Source organism: Spermophilus citellus, assembly GCF_964194105.1.
Source record: "Spermophilus citellus genome assembly, chromosome: 9".
Lineage (NCBI taxonomy): Eukaryota > Metazoa > Chordata > Mammalia > Rodentia > Sciuridae > Spermophilus > Spermophilus citellus.
Genome location: NC_138191.1, coordinates 50,334,610 through 50,354,845, shown reverse-complemented (window position 1 = coordinate 50,354,845; position 20,236 = coordinate 50,334,610). Strand labels below are relative to the sequence as shown.

At 42.9% G+C, this 20,236-nt stretch overlaps 2 protein-coding genes across 2 annotated transcripts in view; both read left to right on the top strand.

The window, feature by feature from the left end:
- The window catches only part of SLC35A3 (solute carrier family 35 member A3), a gene marked incomplete at its 3' end in the record, with an annotated part of 131,451 nt that overhangs the window by 20,714 nt on the left and 90,501 nt on the right, over positions 1-20,236 (top strand). The gene's annotated exons all lie outside the window — the stretch shown is intronic.
- LOC308655488 (guanylate-binding protein 4-like) lies at positions 4,893-11,095 on the top strand (the record flags this gene model as incomplete). Its single annotated transcript, XM_081305591.1, has 4 exons — positions 4,893-5,201; positions 6,528-6,740; positions 9,991-10,093; positions 10,419-11,095. The coding sequence occupies 4 exons, from the start codon at positions 4,893-4,895 to the stop codon at positions 10,457-10,459; spliced, it is 666 nt and encodes a 221-aa protein (XP_081161717.1). The 3' UTR covers positions 10,460-11,095.

Genomic DNA, 20,236 nt, shown 5'->3' with positions numbered 1-20,236 from the left:
GTGCTGTCTCTGCAGAACTCTGTGAATGGAGTGTCCCTGAAATCACCAGGACATAAGATCATGGGGTTTGACTATAACAGGCAGTGCTCCCTTGTGAAAGCTAACAATGTACAAAATCAAGAGGAATGCTCTGGTCTAGGCAAAGCTTTCCAAATGGAAGACCCACATTCAAGCCTTGATATATATGGACACACCTGTTCAGAAAGCTGAGCATGTGGCATGGTGAGCTGTGAGGATGACCCTAAGGAGAGCACATTTTGGGGGGGGATCCTCATGCTATACCGTCTCAGTAACTTATAGTTATAACCCAAGTGAACCAACTACTAAATAATGAACTTCATAATGACCTAGGTTCAAATGTGAACTTCTTGGTTTCCTTGGAGTTCCACACTGGACGATGGTGGTGCAGAGTGGGCTGCTCCATGGCTCCCTCTCCTTTCCTTCCCTCCCCTGTTTTCACAGGGTTTCATGTGCCATGTGCAGATATCAGTCTGCATGATTGAGCTCACTCTTGCTTCAGAAAGGGCTTGGAAGCAGGCTGTACACCATTTGGACAGAGAATTTCAAAGTTCTGGGATCAGAGGTCATGTCTCCTGGTACCTGTGAACTCTGCCTGTGAGAGAAGCAGCTGGAAGAGGACCAGATTGGGACCTGCAAGGAAGGCTGAATGACCAGTCAAGGAATTTAATTTTTCTCGGACTTTGTTTCATTATCAAGTAAAACAATGGAAACAAAACAATTATATGGATCTTAGTTTTTGAATGCTGAGGTATTTTCTAGCTCTATAAGCCTATTTTTGCAAATCTGAATCTTCTCCTACCTATACTTTCTCAAATCTGATGATCATTTTGGACAAAATATGGTAAATAACTTTTTACCCTGTAAATATTAGGAGTAATTAACTGTTATTCTCAGGACAACTGCTGAGACCCTAAACCACCATATTGAGGAAACTTGAGCCTCAATTGCCTGGGCTTAGGGAGCTGAGTCCTTATGGTGCCTGAAACAGCTGTCCTTTAAGGCTGACACCCCCTGTTGCCAGGGGAAATATTCTTCCTTTCTCCACCACCCCACAGACCTGCTGGGGCAGAACTGCCTTCATAGGGGCTGCAGTGCAAGTCCTCAGGCCATCACAGAGACTCTTTCCTCCAAGCCCAGAGCTTTGCTGCCCCACTGTTTTCTTCCTGTCTCTTAGGAAAGCTGGAATGACAGGCACACATGAAGCTCTCTGTGAGCTCTTTACTCACACTGAAAGAAGCTTCTCCTTTGATTACAGCTATTGGAAAACCTAAGCTCCCCAAAGAAGAACTGGAAGCTTTAAAAATCTGAAAGCAAGTCATATGCCTGGAACATCTTTTATATGGTCTTGTTTTCTGAATTAAATCTGTCCATTTCTTCCCCTCCTTTTTTTTTATTTTTTAGTTGTAGTTGGACATAACACCTTTATTTCACTTGTTTATTTTTGTATGTGATGCTGAGAATCGAACTTAGGGTCTCGCATGTGTGAGGTGAGTGCTCTACTGCTGAGCCACAGCCCCAGCCCCACCCTTCCCCTCCTTTTTATAAATCTTTATTAACCCAGATGGGGGGAATCTTTCAATAGGTTAACTCACTCTCAGGGAGATTTAGGCTAACCTGCCAACTTGAGTACTCCTCAAACACAAGCACACTGGGTATGGGCACTATAAAGCCCATGTACATATCCTAGAGGGGTAGCTGCCTTGGTAAAGAGTAAATTTGCTTTCCTCCTCCACAGTCTTTTGAATGGTTTGGTTTAAAACTATCATTTTCTGACTCTTGGTGAGCTTTTACATGCCCCATGACTCATTCCCTTCTGACACCACTGCATAGGACACGCTTGTCAACACTATAGGAGTGGCATGGTATTGCATGAATGAGGTCTTGACTCCTAAGTTTACAAAGACATGTCAGATTTCATCCAACCAATGAGCCACTCCTACCTGTCCATTCTCTTTTTTTCCTGTCCTAATTATACCTATGAGGTAGGCACTCAAATGTGCTGGGAAAACAGATGTGAAATGTGGGTTCAGATAATACCCACTGACAATAGACAGTGTTTACATGCATCACCAGACGGATGTCTTCTTCAAACCCTCTAAAGACTTGACATGCAACATGGACACTAGTCCATTCACTTCCACCTGTGTTGCGGAAAGTACTCCAGTGGCAATAACTCTCATGGAGGCTTATGGCATGACATGGAGCAGCAAACTCCCACAGAAAATGTCTGAAACCATTCCAGATGGTGCACACCAGGGAGATCAGTGAATAGGGTGATTTGTGATTAGGCTGCATTTTATTTCTCCTTGAAAATTAAACTCACCTCACCATCCACACACACCACACATACACAGAAGCAGATTCACTTGAAATAAGAGCAATATTGAGGCTAAAGGTACGGCAGGCTGGACTGGGATTCTACTCCCATGGTCTGGATGGAAAGGTTTTTCTGTTTAGTGGGGTCAGTATCACCCTCAGGTGTTGCAGGTGAGCTATCCCTCTGGTTTCCTTCTGAAAGAGCCTCCTCCTGAGTTCACTGTGTTTCTTGTATGTTTGTTTGCTGCTGTAGTGGATCGGTTTTTTTTGGATGACCACATGGGCAAAGGCTCCTGCAGTCCTGCCACCCAGCGTTCCTTTTACCATAGGGGGAAGAGCAGTGTGGAAGGAGGTTAGATAGACTCTTATCATCTAAGTTTTCTGAAGAACTGGAGTAGCTGCTTTTAGACATTACATTCTTTGAAGGAAGCCCAGCTGAGAGAACTGTGGTTCTGTCAGATTACTGAGGCTATGGGCCATGTTTGTTTCCTCCTCTGTGAGGAAACCCTGAAGGGTTCCCAGCTCTTGAGATTCAGGGTGTCCATATTCCTTATGCACACACACACCCTGGAGTGTATGCACACTGCTATCTTAGAGGGAAGCCACATCCTCTGTGTTACCTCCAAAGGATGCTATAGTATCTTTTTTATATATATTTAATTTTTAGGTGTAGTTGGACACAATGCCTTTATTTTATTTATTTTTTTATGTGGTGCTGAGGATGAAACCCAGGGCCTCGCATGTGCTAGGCAAGCGCTCTACCACTGAGTTACAACCCCAGCCCTGCTATGAAGTCTTTTGATTTGCTTTTTAGTCCAAGGACCCTTACTGTCTTAAAGGTCAAGAAATCATAAGAGTGATTTGAGCTGGGGTTCAGGATAGCAGGCTCCAAATCAAACTCAGGAACCAAGTCCATGCCCCTAGAGAAGAGGACACCAAGTGACCTTTCTAACTGGAGAGACTCTATCTCCATTCATAAAGTGCAGGTGGAATTCCTGAATCAATCCCTGCTACAGGTGTGAGGGAGTGTGGGAAGAGGAGCTAAAGGCAGGCCTTCCCAGTTCATTCAAAATGTGGTTTATCCAGTTTTCTGGGTTAAAATCACCCATTCTCTTAAGGCAATAACTACTGTTATTGTATTCAAGGTTCAGAACATGCTTTGAGGTGGTGCAATGAGGCATCCGGAACTTCTAAACAATGAAATTAGTTTCATAAGGAAAGGAATGGATAAGATTAAAAGTGTGGCAGGGAAATTGCATCAGTGTGTGATAATAAGGATTAGAAATTGATCTGACTTGTTCCTGACTTTAGAAAGCACAGATGACCACATACTTACAACCCATTTAAGATGTTTTTAAGTTGTCTGATCATCTGTCACCTACTCATCTATCAAAACAATCCCCACCTGTTTTTATAAAGTAGATGATTGAGATAACATAAAACCTAATCCTAAAAGATGTTTTCCAAGACTGAGTCCTCTGACAAACTTTAAAATGGTCTTGATAAGCAGGTCTCTAGACCTTGTGTAGGCCTTGCTCACAGCCTGGGGCTGTGAGGCCATCAGCCTGCTGAACTTCCTGAAGCTCAGCTCTCCCATTTGTTCAGAAGCAAGCTGTGAAGATTCTCTAGAATTCATTGAGAGAAATTACCCTTTTCTGTAGAATACTTTAAGGAAAATTATTATTTTCTAAATGTATAGCTGTAGATGGACACAGTACCTTTATTTTATTTATTTATGTGGTGCTGAGTATCGAATCCAATGCGCCATGCATGCAAGGCAAGTGCTCTACCAGTGAGCCACAACCCCAGCCCAAGGAAAATTATTTTAAATTGAAGTAATATGAACAAGAATGTAAGTAACTATCTCTTTCATGACAGGTTTATTTACATAAAAAGGAGTTTGCTAATCTTTGTAAAGATAGTATGTCATAAAATTAGAGATAGGGTGTGAATTTAAAAATTTATTATAAAATAATAAACAATTTAACAAATATGTCACAGTAGTTTTTCTAATATTTGTGAGGTAAAATATGACAAACACAATTTAAAAATTATGTCTAATGAAGGGGAAAGTTTGAAATTAATTGATGTAGGTTATACACCCTCAGTGCCCCTGGCCTGGCCCAGAGGTGATGTGTTATCCCTTTAAGATGGAGTATGCCAATGGAGGCTGGGGGTGGGGCAGGGGTGGACCCTGGAAATTCTAGGTTACAGTTTTGCTACTCAACTATGTATCTATGTTATAAGAAGAATTCATAATTGCAAGTTGCTTTCAAAGAACAGTTTCCACTAGGGTCAACAGCAACTGCAAGATTTATAAGTAAAGCTGGGCACAGTGGCAAACACTTATAATCCCAGCAGCTCAGGAGGTTGAGACAGGAGGATCCTGAGTTCAAAGACAGCCTCGGCAATTGCGAGGCACTAAGAAACTCAGTAAGACCCTATTTCTAATAAAATACAAAATTGGGCAGGGATGTGGCTGAGTGGTTGTGTGCCCCTGAGTTCAATCCCTGGTACCTTCCCCCCAAAAAAAAATGTATGAGTGAGAACTTGACATGCATACCTATTCTCGGCCTTATTCAGGGCTGGGGAGTTTGGTGGAGACCTATGTGAATGCCATCAACAGCGGAATGGTGCGTTGTTTGGAGAATGCAGTGACCACTCTGGCCCAGCGTGAGAACTCAGCAGCTGTGCAGAAGGCAGCCAACCACTACAGTGAGCAGATGGCCCAGCGGGTGCAGTTCCCCACAGACACACTCCAGGAGCTGCTGGAGGTACACGCAGCCTGTGAGAGGGAAGCCATCGAAGTCTTCATGGAGCACTCCTTCAAGGATGACAAGCTGGAGTTCCAGAAGAAGCTGATGGTAATTAACCTTAGTTTATACCTTTCCTGATCTTGTCCTGGAATAAGGTTGATAGTCTTTGTGTGTGTGTGTGTGTGGTGCCAAGGATGAAATCCAGGGCCTTAAACATTTTAGGCAATCACTCCACCACTGAGCCACATCCCAAACCCCTAGGCCTCACATTTTTATTCCAGGGTTTGTATCCTTCTTATCTCAGAAATAACCTAGATTTTTGTGGGTAACAAGACTCTGCAGGCTACAAGTGCTCTCTTTATCTAAAAGATGACACTTTGTTTTCTATTGCTGCAAAACAAATGATCATGTACTCAACAGCCTAAAATAGCATGCATTCATTAGCTCACAGTAAGGTTAGATCCCAGCATAGGGTATGTGGGGGTTCTACTCAGTGCCTCACAAGCTGAAAACAAGATATAAAATGGGCTTAGTTCTCATCTGGACACCTGGGTACCCTTTTCATCTTCAACATACCAGTGATGCATCCCATCTTTCCTTCCTTTCTAGTCTCTCTGTTTTCCCTTCTGCCACAGCTGGAAAAAAACTGTTCTAATGTGCAGATGTGGTTAGGTTCAATAGGGTACTGTTCATTTATTATATTCATCCTGTGTAATGCCACATATTGTAACCATAGGATTACTAACCATCATATTCACAGACCCGGGGACAAGGCAGGAAGTGGAGAGAACTCTCAGGTGACAACTTAGTTCGGCTGATCAGATGCACCTTCACTGAAAGTTTTTCTTTCAGACCATTTAGTACAGATCTTAATTTGACAAAATTCTCTTATTTCATATTGAGGAAAATCCAGCTGGATTGTAACTTCCAAATAGAAACAAACAAACAAATGCACCTATTCTTATATCCTCACACACTGAAACTGTCACGGAAAGAACTTGCAAAGCAGTCAAAACTCTGCTCAGAATATACTTAACTTGTTTCTGGTGGGTAGGTGTGCCATGAATATATTTTCATCTGTAGCAACCTGCATTCTCTGAGGGGAATTTTACTTCAACCAGAATTAAACATTAAACATTTTATTAGTCATTGTTAGGGTTTCGGTTGCTGTTAATCATACTATTACTAAATAAACTATAGAGTTTATGTCTTCCAACTCCATCATTTCACATATATTGAGACTGACATTGAGGTAAGAGACTTTTCAGAGTCACACAATGACTTGGCCAGACCTGGGGCTGAAGCATGTCTCCTGACTCCTTCTATGTTCCAGTCCTCTTTGAGGCGGTCAGACTGCTTTTTCTGAGGGGATACCAGTTGGGTCTTCCTTCTAACAACTTCTTTGTATTTTACTTCCCTACATTTCCCTTCCAGGACACCATAGAGAGAGAAAAAAAAGCTCTCCTGCTGCAGAATGAAGAGGTATCTGTCAACTGCTGCGAGGCTCGGCTGAAGCAGCTTTCAGGGCCCCTGATGCGAAGCATCTCAAGAGGAGCCTTCTCTGTTCCTGGAGGCCATAGGCTCTACTTAGAAGCAAAGAAGAAGGTAGAACTTCAGTACAATCTAGGGTCCAGGAAAGGAGTGAAGGTGAGGAGTAAGGGGAGGGGAGAGGGCCAGTATGTGGTCAGAGGGTCTGTGCTTCTCCTTCTAAAACTAAGCTGCCACCATTATTTGTGAAACAAAAGCAGAGAATGGCTATATGTTGACATTTATATAATTTTATATCCCCTGTTAGTTAGATCCTCTTAAGTAAACCAGAAACAGTTCTTCCCAGAGAGGGTTTAGAACCAGGAATTCAGGTGAAACCAACCATTTCTTTTACTTATTAAAAAAGCGGTTTTAATTTTTTTTCTGCTAAAACACAGAAGGTACAATATGAAAGAAATGACTTTGTTCTTGTGAGGCTTAACATATTTCAGTTGGACAAATAATAGTCAATGGTATATGAAGTGATAAGTTTATCATAAGTTAACGGTAACTGGTGTGTACTCATAGTAGCAGAGAATGATGATGGACGTAGTTGTTAGGAAACATTGAACATTCTCTTCCTACACCAGGTACAGGTTCTGGTGATTTCCTTACATTACCTATTTAATTCTCAGAATACACAAAGTACATATTACTATCTTCCATATTAATACCCTTAAGAAAAGTAGTGCATAGAAGGCCTAATACGTGACCTAAGATCATAACAGCCTGCCAGTGACAGAGCTCATGGGGCAGCCATTTTAAACTCAGAATTTATTTTTAAAGTGGGGGGATAGGGGGATACTCCTACTGCACCCCTTCAGATTCTTCCAGCTATTCTACAAGGTTCCCTTTTTCCCACATCCTCAGCAACATCTCTTGTCCTTTGACTAATTGATAATAGGCTTCCTCACAGATGTACTAAGATCTCATTGTAGTTTTCATTTGTGTTTCACTGGTATTAGTGATGTTGAGCACTTTTACAAATATCTGATTAACATTTGAATTTCTTCTTTGAAAAATGTTTATTCAGGTCCTTTGCCCATTTTGTAATCAGGTTATTTATTTTTTTTTACTGTTGAGTTATGATTTTCTAATATGCTTTGTATATTACCCCTTATCAGATATTTGGCTTACAAATATTTTCTCCCATTCTATACATTGTCTTTTTCATTTGGTTAGTGGTTTCCAGGCTGTGCTGAAACTTTAGTTTGTTGCAGTCACATTTATTTTACTTTTTGTTTTTGTTGCCTGTCTTTTAGTTTTAAATACAAGAAATCTTTGTAAAGGCAAATGTCAAGGTTTCCCCCCTAAGATTTCTTCTAGGAGTTTTATAGTTTCAGGTCTTATGTTTAAATATTTAATAAACTTTTAGTTCATTTCATAGAAGGCATAAGATAATGGTTCAATTTCATTCTTTCCTGGCTCTCTATTCTGATCCACTGGTGTATGTGTCTGTTTTTATGGTAGTACCATGCAGTTATGAATACTAAGTAATACAACTATACATATCATATATGTGATAGAATATCATTCAGTCTTAAAGAAAAGTACTGTCAATGACGACAACATGGATTAACCTAGGGACATTGCACTATATGAAATAAGTCAGCCACAGAAAGATAAATGCTGCATGGTTCATGTTCAGTGGCACCAGTCAACAAAAGGAGCAAAAAGCCATTAAGCTCATATTAACACAGTGTTCAGTTAGAGTAGAATAGTGATTAGCAGGGCCTGAGAGAGGGGAAGGGAGATACTGGTAAAATATATAAACATGCAGGTATAGATGAGTAAGTGCTGCCCACCTGATGTACAAATGTGACTGTAGTTAAAATACTCTATTGTGTACCTTAATGTTACTAAGATAGTAGGCCTTGTGCATTCTCATGACAATGGAAAATGTAACTGTGTGATGTGATCAGCATGAAAACTGGCTTGATTGTAGGAACCATTCAACAATGCAGTCATATATCAAACATCATGTTATATAACTTCAAAGTATACAATTTTTATTTGTTAATCTCAACAAAGCTGAAAAGAAACTCAGAAGGCAGCCTAGAAAAGCTTTCTAGTATAGGAGGTGGAAGACACAAGTCAAACAAACTGTAGATATGATGCTAATTAAGGAAGGCTAGAAAAGATCCAGAAAAAGGGTGTGCACACACCACAAACAATGGAGAGGGTACGTGTTTGTAGAACTGCTCTTACATATGACTGGGGTGGCTGGTGGGCAGCACTCAGGGGAGAGGAGTCTGCTGCAGAGGGTTTTCATGTCTCACCAGAGCACAGATTTTTTTTTTAATTTTTTATTGATTATTTAAAGCATTACATAGCTCATGATATATCATCTTTCATACATTAGACTCAAATTGTGTTTTGAACTCCCATTTTCACCCCAAATATAGATTGCAGAATCACATCTGTTACATATTCACATTTTTACATAATGCCATATTAGTGTCTGTTGTATTCTGCTACCTTTCCTATCCCCTACTATCCCCCCTCCCCTCCCCTCCCCTCCCATCTTCCCTCTCTACCTCCCCTGCTGTTGTTCAATTCTCTCCCTTTTTTTTCCCTCCCCCTTGCCGCTCATAGCCTCTTATAATTTTATGTATCCTTGAAGGTCTCCTACCATTTCCATATGCTTTCCCTTCTCTCTCCGTTTCTCTCCCCCCATTCGTCTTTGTTTACTGTAGTCTTTTCCACATGCTCTTCCTTCCTGTTCTGTTCTTAGTTGTTCTCTTTATATCAAAGCAGACATTTGGCATTTGTTTTTTAGGGCTTGGCTAGCTTCACTTAGCATAATCTGCTCTAATGCCATCCATTTCCCTGCAAATTCTATGATTTTGTCATTTCTTAGTGCTGCATAATACTCCATTGTGTATAGATGCCACATTTTTTTTATCCATTCATCTATTGAAGGGCATCTAGGTTGGTTCCACAGTCTAGCTATTGTGAATTGTGCCGCTATAATCATTGATGCAGCCGTATCCCTATAGTGCGCTCTTTTAAGGTCCTCAGGGAATAGTCCGAGAAGTGCAATAGCTGGGTCAAATGGTGGTTCCATTCCCAGCTTTCCCAGGAATCTCCATACTGCTTTCCAAATTGGCCTCACCATTTTGCAGCCCCACCAGCAGTGTACAAGTGTACCTTTTTCCCCACATCCCCGCCAACACTTGTTGTTGTTTGACTTCATAATGGCAGAGCACAGATTTTGTTGTGTCCTTAGAAGGACAGGAATCCCTATGGGATCCTAACTAAGAATGATGCAAAATAAAGTCCGTTTTGTTGTCTATTGAATAATAACTTCCTTATCAGAAGACTAGATCTTTGATGCCTAAAATGTTTTTGTTCCTTCTTGGTTCCCCAGGCAAACGAGGTCCTTCAGAGCTTCCTGCAGTCACAGTTTACCATAGAAAAATCCATCCTGCAGTCAGATAAAGCCCTCACTGCTCAAAAGAAGGCCATAGCAGGTACAGGGGAGGTCACAGCTCTCAGAGAGTGGGGAGGTTCCTGCATAGACTGACTGACTGGACAGGAAAACCTTCCTGAAACCAGAAGATTCTTCCTGCTGTGGACAGCACATGCTCTGCTAAATCTGAGAGCAACAGGGGAGGCCAGCAAATCAGTTTTTCATCACATTTGGAAACATACTGTGGCTATCATGGCTAAAGGGAGGATTCAGATATCCCTCTTGCTTTTTCTGAAATAAGTTTGGTTTGTGAAGCTAGGATAGTAGAGCTCAGACCTGACTGTTTTTGTGGGTTTTTTTCCCTCCCTAAAACTTTTGTGGAACAGTTGAGCGGCTCAAGAGGGAGGCAGCTGAGAAGGAACAGTAGCTGCTAAGACGGCAACAGCAAGGGCAGCAGGAAATGATGGAAGCACAAAAGGGAAGCTTAAAAGAACACATTGCTCAGCTGGAGAAGAAGTTGGAGAGGAAAATGGAGAACCTTCTGAGAAGGTTGGAAAGGAATCTGGACCATAAGCTAAAGGTGAGCCTGGGCAGGGCCTGGCAGTGCCTGACAGACAGTGCCCTGGTTCCTCAGGAAGGGAAGTACCAACATGTTAAGCATGGACGTGATTTCAAAGGGAAACTCAAAAGGTGCATGTTTCACTAACTCCTCATGTATACCTGCATCCTCCTGAAGTCTGTAAATCTCTGAGACTCCAGCACCTTGTATATTGATAGAATTCAGAGTATACAGTGTTCCCCAGGGTGATGGATTAAGGTTTGTTGAGATTACAGGGTGGTCTTACTGTGTCCCAGTTGAATAGTGTTTTAGCCCATTGGTCTTTTTAGGACTCTTGGCACAACCATCAAAGAGATCAAAATTAGATCCATCTGAACTGCACATATCACCTTTGACCTGATATAAAGTGGAGGATCTTTGAAAGCTCTGAATTTGCTCCATTTATTTCTATAGCCTGATTCTTTCTACAACAAAAATAAATTAAAGTCTTTGTCCCAACCAGGAGCTTGATAACTAGTGTTCTCTACTAGGTATTTCCTATTATTTGTTAGAAGATCATAGCCATGCTACTTCAGTGGAACTGATAATTCATTAGATCTCAATCTGTGTGCCAAGAGGAATTCTCTTTTTGGGGGATTTTAAAATCATGACCAATGGCATATATTAATTGTACAAGTTAATGGAATTTACCATGACATTTCCATACATGCATATACTGTGCATTGATCAGGTCCATAGATCCTTCTTCTATCCTTTTCCTCTCTCCCTTCCTCCCTTATAGTTTCAGACAGGATCTCACTAATTTATTGAGACTGGCTTTGAGTTTATGATCCTCCTGCCTCACACTCCCAAGCCTCTGGGATTAAAGGCATGGACTCCCATTTCTAAAATTGTAATTATCATATTTGTGCACCCAGCTTTCTTTCAGGAGACTTTAATTGAAAACTGTCCTGAAGGCTGGGATGTGTTTCAGTGGTAGAGCACTTTCCTTGCATGCTGAGGCCCTGGGATTGAGCTCCAGTGCTAGAGGGAAGGAAGGAAGGAAGGAAGGAAGGAAGGAAGGAAGGAAGGAAGGAAGGAAGGAAGGAAGGGGGAAGGAGAGAAAGGGAAAAGTGAGGGAGAGAGGGAGGAAAAAGGAATGGAAGGAAGGAAGGATCAAAGAAAGGAAGGCAGGTAAGGAAAAAGATCAGGAAAAGAAAATTATAATGAACACCAATTAAAATGTCTTCTGCTAACCTACATATTAGTCATTAAATACAGGAACCAAAACCCTCGTATGACTATTTAAATTAATTAAAATTCTACAAAATCAAATTTCAGTATCTCAGTCCCACCACTTATTTCAAGAGCTTAGTAACCACATGGGCTGGTGGCTATCATACCTGACAGTGCAGTGCAGATACTGTACATTTCTGTCATGGCAGAAAGGTCTATTGGACAACACTGATAAAGAGGAAGCATCACATCAAGATACTGGTATTGTGGATGTGTTAAAGATTATTCAATAAAATTCAACACCATACATGTTAAAAAAAAAAAAAACACTTAGCAAATTGTGACCTACAAGAGGACATCCTGAAACCAAAAAAATAAAAGGACCTTCTTAACAAGCCAGTCAAATCAGCAGCATCTCATTCATGATGTTGGCAAAATAACATCATTTGGAAAATAGCCTCTTTGCTGTGTATATACAAAAAAGCATCGTAATGAGTTTAAAAGTCCCAACTCTTTAATACAAACATGGGTTGATTATCAATTGAATGTTACAAATAGAAAACCAACCAGGAAAACTAGTTCATCTAATGCATAATAGCACAGCACTAAAATAACAGACTGGAGATTCTTCCATGAAACAAAGCCAAGTGAGGGGTGTGTTAGTGAAAGTTCTTTCTTGACTAACTGCTCAACAGGGGTCAAACTAGACTTTTGAAATTCATAAGGAATTTTCTAACTTTTTTTGACTGTGGTCTGCCTTTAGTGAATATACATATGTGAATATACTTTTTTAACTATATTTCACTCAATTTTCTCTGATATATTTTTGTTGTAAGAGTTCATAAACACTGATTTAAAAAACTACTTCTTGCTACTGAAGTTCTAGATACTAGTAGAGCTAAATTCCAATTGATATATGAAAATAGGGTCCTATATGATATCTTTGATCTTAAATCTGGTATCAGTAATCATAAGGTCTAAAAACCACTGCACTGAAGTTTAGTAATTCCTATTTATTACATGCTGGGTATTATACAAAGTGCTTAATTCCATTTATTTTATTTACTTCTGTAACAACTCTGTGTTATGAAGTAGGTAGTATTAATCCTATAGCCTAACAGGCTGATTTTAGTTCAATAATGTGCTCCCAGTGAGTCGTTCAGTCAGAATTTGAACCCAGCTAGCTTCCATTAATTTTACTATCCCAAGATCTAGAGCTCCTAATGAAGAATATTAAGAAAAGAGAAGTTAAAATTTTTAATTTTGACTGCTTATTACATACCAAGTAATTCTAAGCCTGTTCCTTAGTAGATCATTAAGACCACATGCCAACATATCTCCACATAGGAGTCAGTCTTCACAGAGGAAGGCAGGTAGAGCTAGTGCAGTGGACTTGCCCAGGGCAGAACTGGAGCAGGAGATGAGCCAGCACCCAGGCAGCTGGCTGCAGAGCCTGCACTCTTCATGGTGCTAGAAGTTCTGCAGGACTGTAACTATGTTCTGGTGTTTACCATCCAACCACAATGGCTCAGCTCCCTTCTATCAATGTGGAGAAGGGACCAGGAGAGCAAATCACATGAGCAGTGCCTGGGAACCAGGGAAGAGAGGCCAGCAGCCTCAGGTGAAGAAGGAGGTCAAATGAGATGATGACCTGCAAATGATGCTGGTGGGCCCCTGTCTGCAAACCACTGCCCAAGGATATGGGAGAAGGAGCAGGTGGCAGGGATGAGGACCATGGGCTATGAACAGGGCCATTGGAAAGCCATCAGACCACTGGAAAGGCACACAGTTCCACTATCTCAGGATATATAGTAGACAATAAGAAATGTTGATCTTAACCAGGTGATGGTGAAGTGTACTGAGAATTTATTAGGTGAGTTACTGTTCTAAGAACTTTTCATCTCAACAAACTCAAAGGAACTCCTAGTTGATCTACATAAGAGTCGGCCCTTCCTCATTATATGATTGCAAGAAGAGTTTGTGGTGCTATTTAGTCCAAGGCTAGTGCAGATGGTGTGAACAGTTTGGTCACGTGGGAAAATCCTCAGGGAGTTTAAAGACACAGACACCATTTTACCTTTAAACCAGCTCTGGGATGGCTCCTTGAACCCTCAGCCTCAAGCTCCCCAGGGGGGCAGTGAGGTTTTACTGAAAAGGGGGGAGAGAGAGAGAGAGAGAGAGAGAGAGAGAGAGAGAGAGAGAGAATGCTAGGGATAGGGCTTTTATTGGGGAACAAAAAATTCTGGGGAAAATGTCATCCAATGAAGGTCAAGGGGGGCAAAGTGGCAAAGTCAGGTGCGATGATTGGATCTTTGGAGCAGTGATGAGCCCCCCTCTGGCCCTTTTGGCATGCCCTGTGCGTGTAAGGAGGTGAGAGAGGGCTTCCTGTTGTGGTCTAAATGCCTCTGAAAAAGGTCAGTGTCTCTGCACGCTTCATACCCCAGTAGAGGAAACAGTAGCTATGGATCCCGATGGCGTCCTCAGACACCGGGCTGTACTGGGGTCACTTAAGAGTCTGGTTTTTCTTTGGCACTGTGGGCCACTTGGGCTGCCACAGTGGTTATAGATGCAAAGGGTGTCCACGCTGACAGACATGGTCTTGGCTGGATCAGGTTGAACTGTTTCAGCCCGAGCTGTATTTCTACAGCTTGTCGATCATCTTCTTGGTGATTCTCCTGGGCCCTGGGCCCGTGAGCTTGCAGATCTCCTTGGTGTCCGGGTAGTAGCAGTACAGCACCCTGAACTGGCAACCTGTGTCACGAAATAGGATGAAGTAGTGATTGGCGTCACACTTCTCCAGCTCCTCCAATATGGAGTTCTTGTGAGGCTCCTTCACCTTCCCAGCAGTGGGAGATGGCCTTGTGGATGATGGGCTTGTTGGACTTTCTACTGGGCTCCTTGAAGAGCTTGGGACCTGTGTACTCCACCACCTAGGCCAGGGAGGAAGCTGCCAACGCCGTTTCCCAGTCCTGGTCTGTTCTCCTGCTTGGGTTGACGGCAGGGTCCTCGCCAATGAAATCCTGTTCCACTTCTTCTATGTCTCCCACATCAGAGTCAGAATCTGGCCTCAGGCAACCCAGGGCTCCTTATAGGGGGTGCCAGAGCTTCTTGGGCCAACACATAACCTCCCCTCTGTGTCTGCATAAGCCCTGCCTAGGTGAAGGAAAAAGCCATTGGCAGACTGTCACTGAGACAAGGGATCCAATCTGCCAATGGCCAGAGCCCCCCCCCCCTTCATGCACTTCTGTAGCTTCTGCAGACTGCAGCCCCACTCTTCAGGGTCAGTGCTGGCAGCAAGTTCTGAGGACGATCGGGTGAAAGTGCTATTTAAGTCATGATGGCCCCTCGTTTTCTTCCGAGCAGCAAGTTGAGGGCCCTCCCTGGGCCTCCTGGGCACAATGCTCCAAGGTCTCCTTTCCCCTCGCTCATCCTCCTTGGTAATGGTCTGCTTCTTTTTGCTGGCCTCAGCACTGCTGGCAGCAGGGGCTCCAAGAATTATCTGTCAGGCTTATTCTCTAGGGCATCCACCTGCCTCTGGGGGACTGGATCAGTGCGCTTCACAGCGGATAGCCTGTGATCCACAACCGCCCTCATCTGCCACTGGCCCTGGTTCCACCCCCCCTCCACCCCCCCCCCAGCTCTGGCCAGTGGCTGGTCTCTGGGGGACTTGGCAGTGCATGGCAGGGAGGGGCTTATGTGGCCAGGGTAGTCTTGGAGGTGGCTTGATAGGGCATCCAAGGGCCATGCGTGGGGATGGAGGCAGGGAGCTCTGGCCCTCTCTTGCCATGCATTTGGCGGGAGATTGAGTCCTGGAGACTGGAGGAAGCGCGGGGATGAGTGTGGGATGGCGGTGGTCGCTCTGGCGCTGCATTGGGCTGGGGACTGCAGAGATGGCTGCTGACCAGTTGCCATCCAGGGTCAGGGCGGCTGCAGGGTCAAGCGGTGGTCCCAGAGGGGAGGCGGCTGCGGGCGGGGCGGGGTCTTCCGGGAGGATGGAACCTTGGGATGGGCGCCCACCAGCGGTAGACATCAGGAGCGGGCACTATGGGAACCGGAACACTGTGGTCCTTGGTGATCAGTGAGCAGTTGGAGCAGGAGGACGTCGCTGAGGCAGCTGCTGACCAGAGCGATACTCGTGATACTCAGGATACTCACGGGTTAACTTGACTTTTCCTTCTTGGTTTTCGGGTCTTCACAATCGTCTTTCCCACTGGGATCTTTTTGTAAGTGTTGTGACATTTCCTGAAATTTCATTCTGATGAGTACCTAGGTAAAGAAACTAACAAGTGCTGTTCCCTTTTTACTTTTTCTTTACCCACTTCACCTCATCTAGGCCTTGGTTGGTGACTACTTTCGGGAGGGGAGAGGGGTCTAAAGGTGCAGGGACACTCTCCTTGCCTTTATTTCTGAGTGCCCCCTCTGTTGCATCTCTATCCTACCTCTTCTCTGTCCTTTCCTTATTACTGTCCCTTCTGTTTCCATTCACCATTTTTCAACCATGACCTTAGCACACAAAGTTAGGGTGTAAATTGGAATTGATAAGCTGGGAGATCCCAACTGCTACAAGGAGAGTATGTCCCTGTGAGTATGTGGCCAGGATACCCCAAGACCCTGTGGGTGATAAAAATCTGGTGTTCCAAAGGTCGCCCCCCTTCTGTGGAAACCAAGTGGACCAGGACTGTCCTTTTCTTTGAGTCAGACAGGTGCTGGTTTATTTCACTTTTTCACTACTGTCCCTGCCTTGGAGACCAAGGAGAGGGTTCCACACTGAGTCATTTGGATCTTTGACATCCACTGAGTTCTTTGGATCTTTGGGGGGAAGGGAGGAGTGTTAGGTGTTTTGTGAATATTCCAAGACCATTTCTAAACAGCAGGCAGCTTTTGTTCTATATCAGTTTTGTTCTTTTCTTCTTTGGGTTCACTTCACCTCCTTATTGAGTTTGGGTGTAGGGGCCTCCCTCTTCATGAAAAATAATTCAAAATTAGATGTGAAGGTGAGTATTTAGGATGAGTAAATAAATCACAGCACATTATACATGTGTGTCTTTGAGATTTAGATCCTTTTCCCTGCAGTGAGTTCTTTAAGCAGTTTGCCAGAAATGCCAACTTAGAAATGCTACTTCATTCTTACAACTGTGCAAGTGAGGAACAGTGACACTTAAGCCTCATTAGGTTGACAATACCTATAGCTCTGGTCTCATGATTTTGATAAAACCTTTCAGACTGAATTTGAAGAAAGCCCGATGGGCCCAGGTAGAAAAGTTTCAGCCCCCAAGTTGGCAGGATATTGAAGTTTAGCTGAGTTGAAGAATCACTATTCAGTGAACGTAGGGTAACACCAGCCCACTCCACCTCCGGAAAATAGAACAACTTCTCAATTATCATCCCCTTCACCTCCCACCTGCAAAAGTCCTTGACCTAGGAATGTGGGCCTTTACAACTGCTCTTGGTCCCAGGGGGTTAGTACTACCGTTGAACAAAGATGATTCCCAGAAGGGATTCTGGAAGAATTCTGATGCTCGTCCATCATAATTTATCACCATTCACTCTGAAAATTTAGCAGGGTCTCACTTTATGCTAGACAGACTCCCTGTAGAAGCTTTCCATTTAATGAGTGGCAGAATACAATAACAAATACTAGAGCCAAAGGAATGATTATTTTCAATGGAGGGAATGAAGTGATATTTTTGTGTGAGCTTGAAAGTGAAAGGTAACTTTAATAAGCACAGAAGTGGGGAGGCTTTCTGCACAGAATTGCTGGTTATCTCTAATGTCTACCAGGATCTCACTGCTTTGACAGTGCAGCCATGTGCTCTGAGCCATTGAGGAATCTGAAAGAAAGCTCTGTAGGTGGCCAGAATGTGCAGGTGTCTCAAATCAAGCCAGAACCACTTGATTTGAGACAACAAGTCACAGACAATATCTCTGAAGAGTAGTTGGTTTGCTGTTTCTTTTTAATTTCCCACTCACTTTCATCATGGTGATGAGCCACACACATAAAGATAATTCATGTGTGTAAAGAATCCAGGGGATTGATAAAGGTTGGGAGCACATTCTGGTCTTTTCTGTGGAAAGTGGTATGTGTTTTATTAATTGTCTTTATTATTACGTGATAAGGAAATGAGCCACCTTGCTCATAGAGCAGATATTCAGCAATAATGCCTCCCTTGATAAGAGTTTTATTTTTCTTGAAGAAAGTTTCAGGATGTATTGCTGAGAAAGTTTTCAAATGTCACAGTCTTCCTTTTTATTTTATTTGTTGTGGTGTTACATATTGAACCAGGGCTTCAGGCATGCTAGGCAAGCACTCTACCACTGAACTACAGTCTAGTCCCATAGTCTTCCTTTGAAAGGAAGAGGTAGGAACTAATTAACATGTTTATAGAAGTGTTAGGGAAGGGTAAGTTCAGTTTCAACTTCAGGGTGTATGCAGACAGAACCTTCCATAATTTTACTTACAATATATTTCTCTAATATTCATTCAGTACCACCATGATGTCACATCTGTGCTTAGCATGTTAGAATGAATGGCTGGCTTCCACAGGACATTCAGGGGACTTTTGGATTGGTTGAGCCTTGCTGGAGAGAAATGGGAAGGAGAGTGATGGAGCTTACGGGGATGATCTTGAGATAGCCCAGAGTAGATCTGAAGGTAGACTAAAAAAAGAAAAACAAGTTTTTATTATGGGAAATTTCAAACAGTCATGAAAGTAGGCCCAAGAGTATTTGAACTATGTGTATACAACCTCAGTTTCAAAAATTATCAACACCTGTACAGTCTTTTATCTCTACTACCATTATACTTAATAATCCTTAAAAGCAATTATACACAATACATCAACATGGCTGTGTTCCTAAAACATTCTTTATTTATAAAAATAGGCAGCTGCCCTTTTTAACCTTGAATTCAAGGATGGATAGTGTTAGGTTGTATGTTTAGGTGTGTGGTTCCTGTTCATTTTAGAGTTGACTGAAATAAGGTTTGAGGTTCATCCCTCACATTATGGATATCTGTTATTTCAACACCATTTATTGAAAGACCACGGAAGTACTTTGGCATCTCTGTCAGAAATCGGTTGACTGGGATCCAAGGTGGCAGAGTAGAGGAGATCCTGTTTCTAGCTTCTCTGTGCCTGAATCAGAGAAAGCTATCAGGTGGCTTCTCCTCCTCCGGGTCTTGCCTTGGGGAAACACAACATCTCAGCGCATGTGACAGGACTCCATACAGCGGATTTTCGCAGAATCCACCAGAGCTGTGAACACCAAGCAGAACTCTGTGTTCAGGTGAGACTCCAGGCTCCGGTCCCAAAGCCCACAGTTTGAGCACAGGTGCCACTCTCAAGTGGGGGAGCAGAGACACCAACTCAGCACCTCGGCGGAGTGGCAGACCTCCAGAGGATGCTCTGCTATCACGCAGGTCCCCAGACCACATTCTAGGCACAGCACAAGAACATCCCAGCTCCCCCCACCTCACCAGACACCCCAACTGGGAAAAGGACTGACTCGACCTTTCTCACCATCTTTGGTGGGTGTGGTTACCAGCCAGATCTGTGACTGAACAGGTACCTGGGTTCCAAATCCCCTCCCCCAGCTGTAATAACTCAGTATAGAAACGATCAGCACAAAATCAGCTCTCAGTTGAACAGGAGAGCAGTGCCACCAGGAAGCTGCCCACCTGGTACGATTCTAAGGTGGAGGGCGTGAGGTCCCCCAGCTGAGACCTGATAAGCAATAGAGAGAAGGGGGCTAAAACCTTAGGAGCAACTCAGAGAGACCAAGATTAGGGAAGCCAAGATAAGACAGGAAGAGCTTCAGTCTTCTCACACTGGTTACCTACACCACCCTGAGGGCAGAGAACCAAGCTTGGAATAGACAACTCCACCTACTGAAAGAAAAGAGAAGAAAAGGGAACTCTGAGAGTATTTTGTTGTTTGTTTGTTTGTTTTGTTTTTTGTTTTCTTCTTTTCCATTTTATCCTCTTTCTTTCGCCCCTACCCCTCCTTCTCTGGTCCCCACAACCCCACAACCAAGAACTTTGCATGAAATAGAACTGAGTGACCATAATAATATAATATAAAGGAATTGCATAAGCCATCCCTCTTTTTTTATTTCTCTCTTTTTTCTCTTTTTTGCTTCCTTTTTATTTTCTTCCTCCCTCTCTTTCTCTTTCAACCTCCTAATTTTTACTATTTTTACTTCTTGTAATTTTCTAAACACATATATGTGTTTGTTTTTATGCATTCTACTGTCCTCCCACATACTTGTCTCCCCTAAATTACCTCCTGTCTATTCCCCTGCTACTAACCTTCTTGATTAGAGTTCTCCTCCAAATTTCTTAAGTTTTATTAATCCATTGCCCTTACATCTTTCGCCCTTAACATAATGTCAGATACCTGACCTCCAGTTCTCTGTCCACCACCAGAAGAAAGT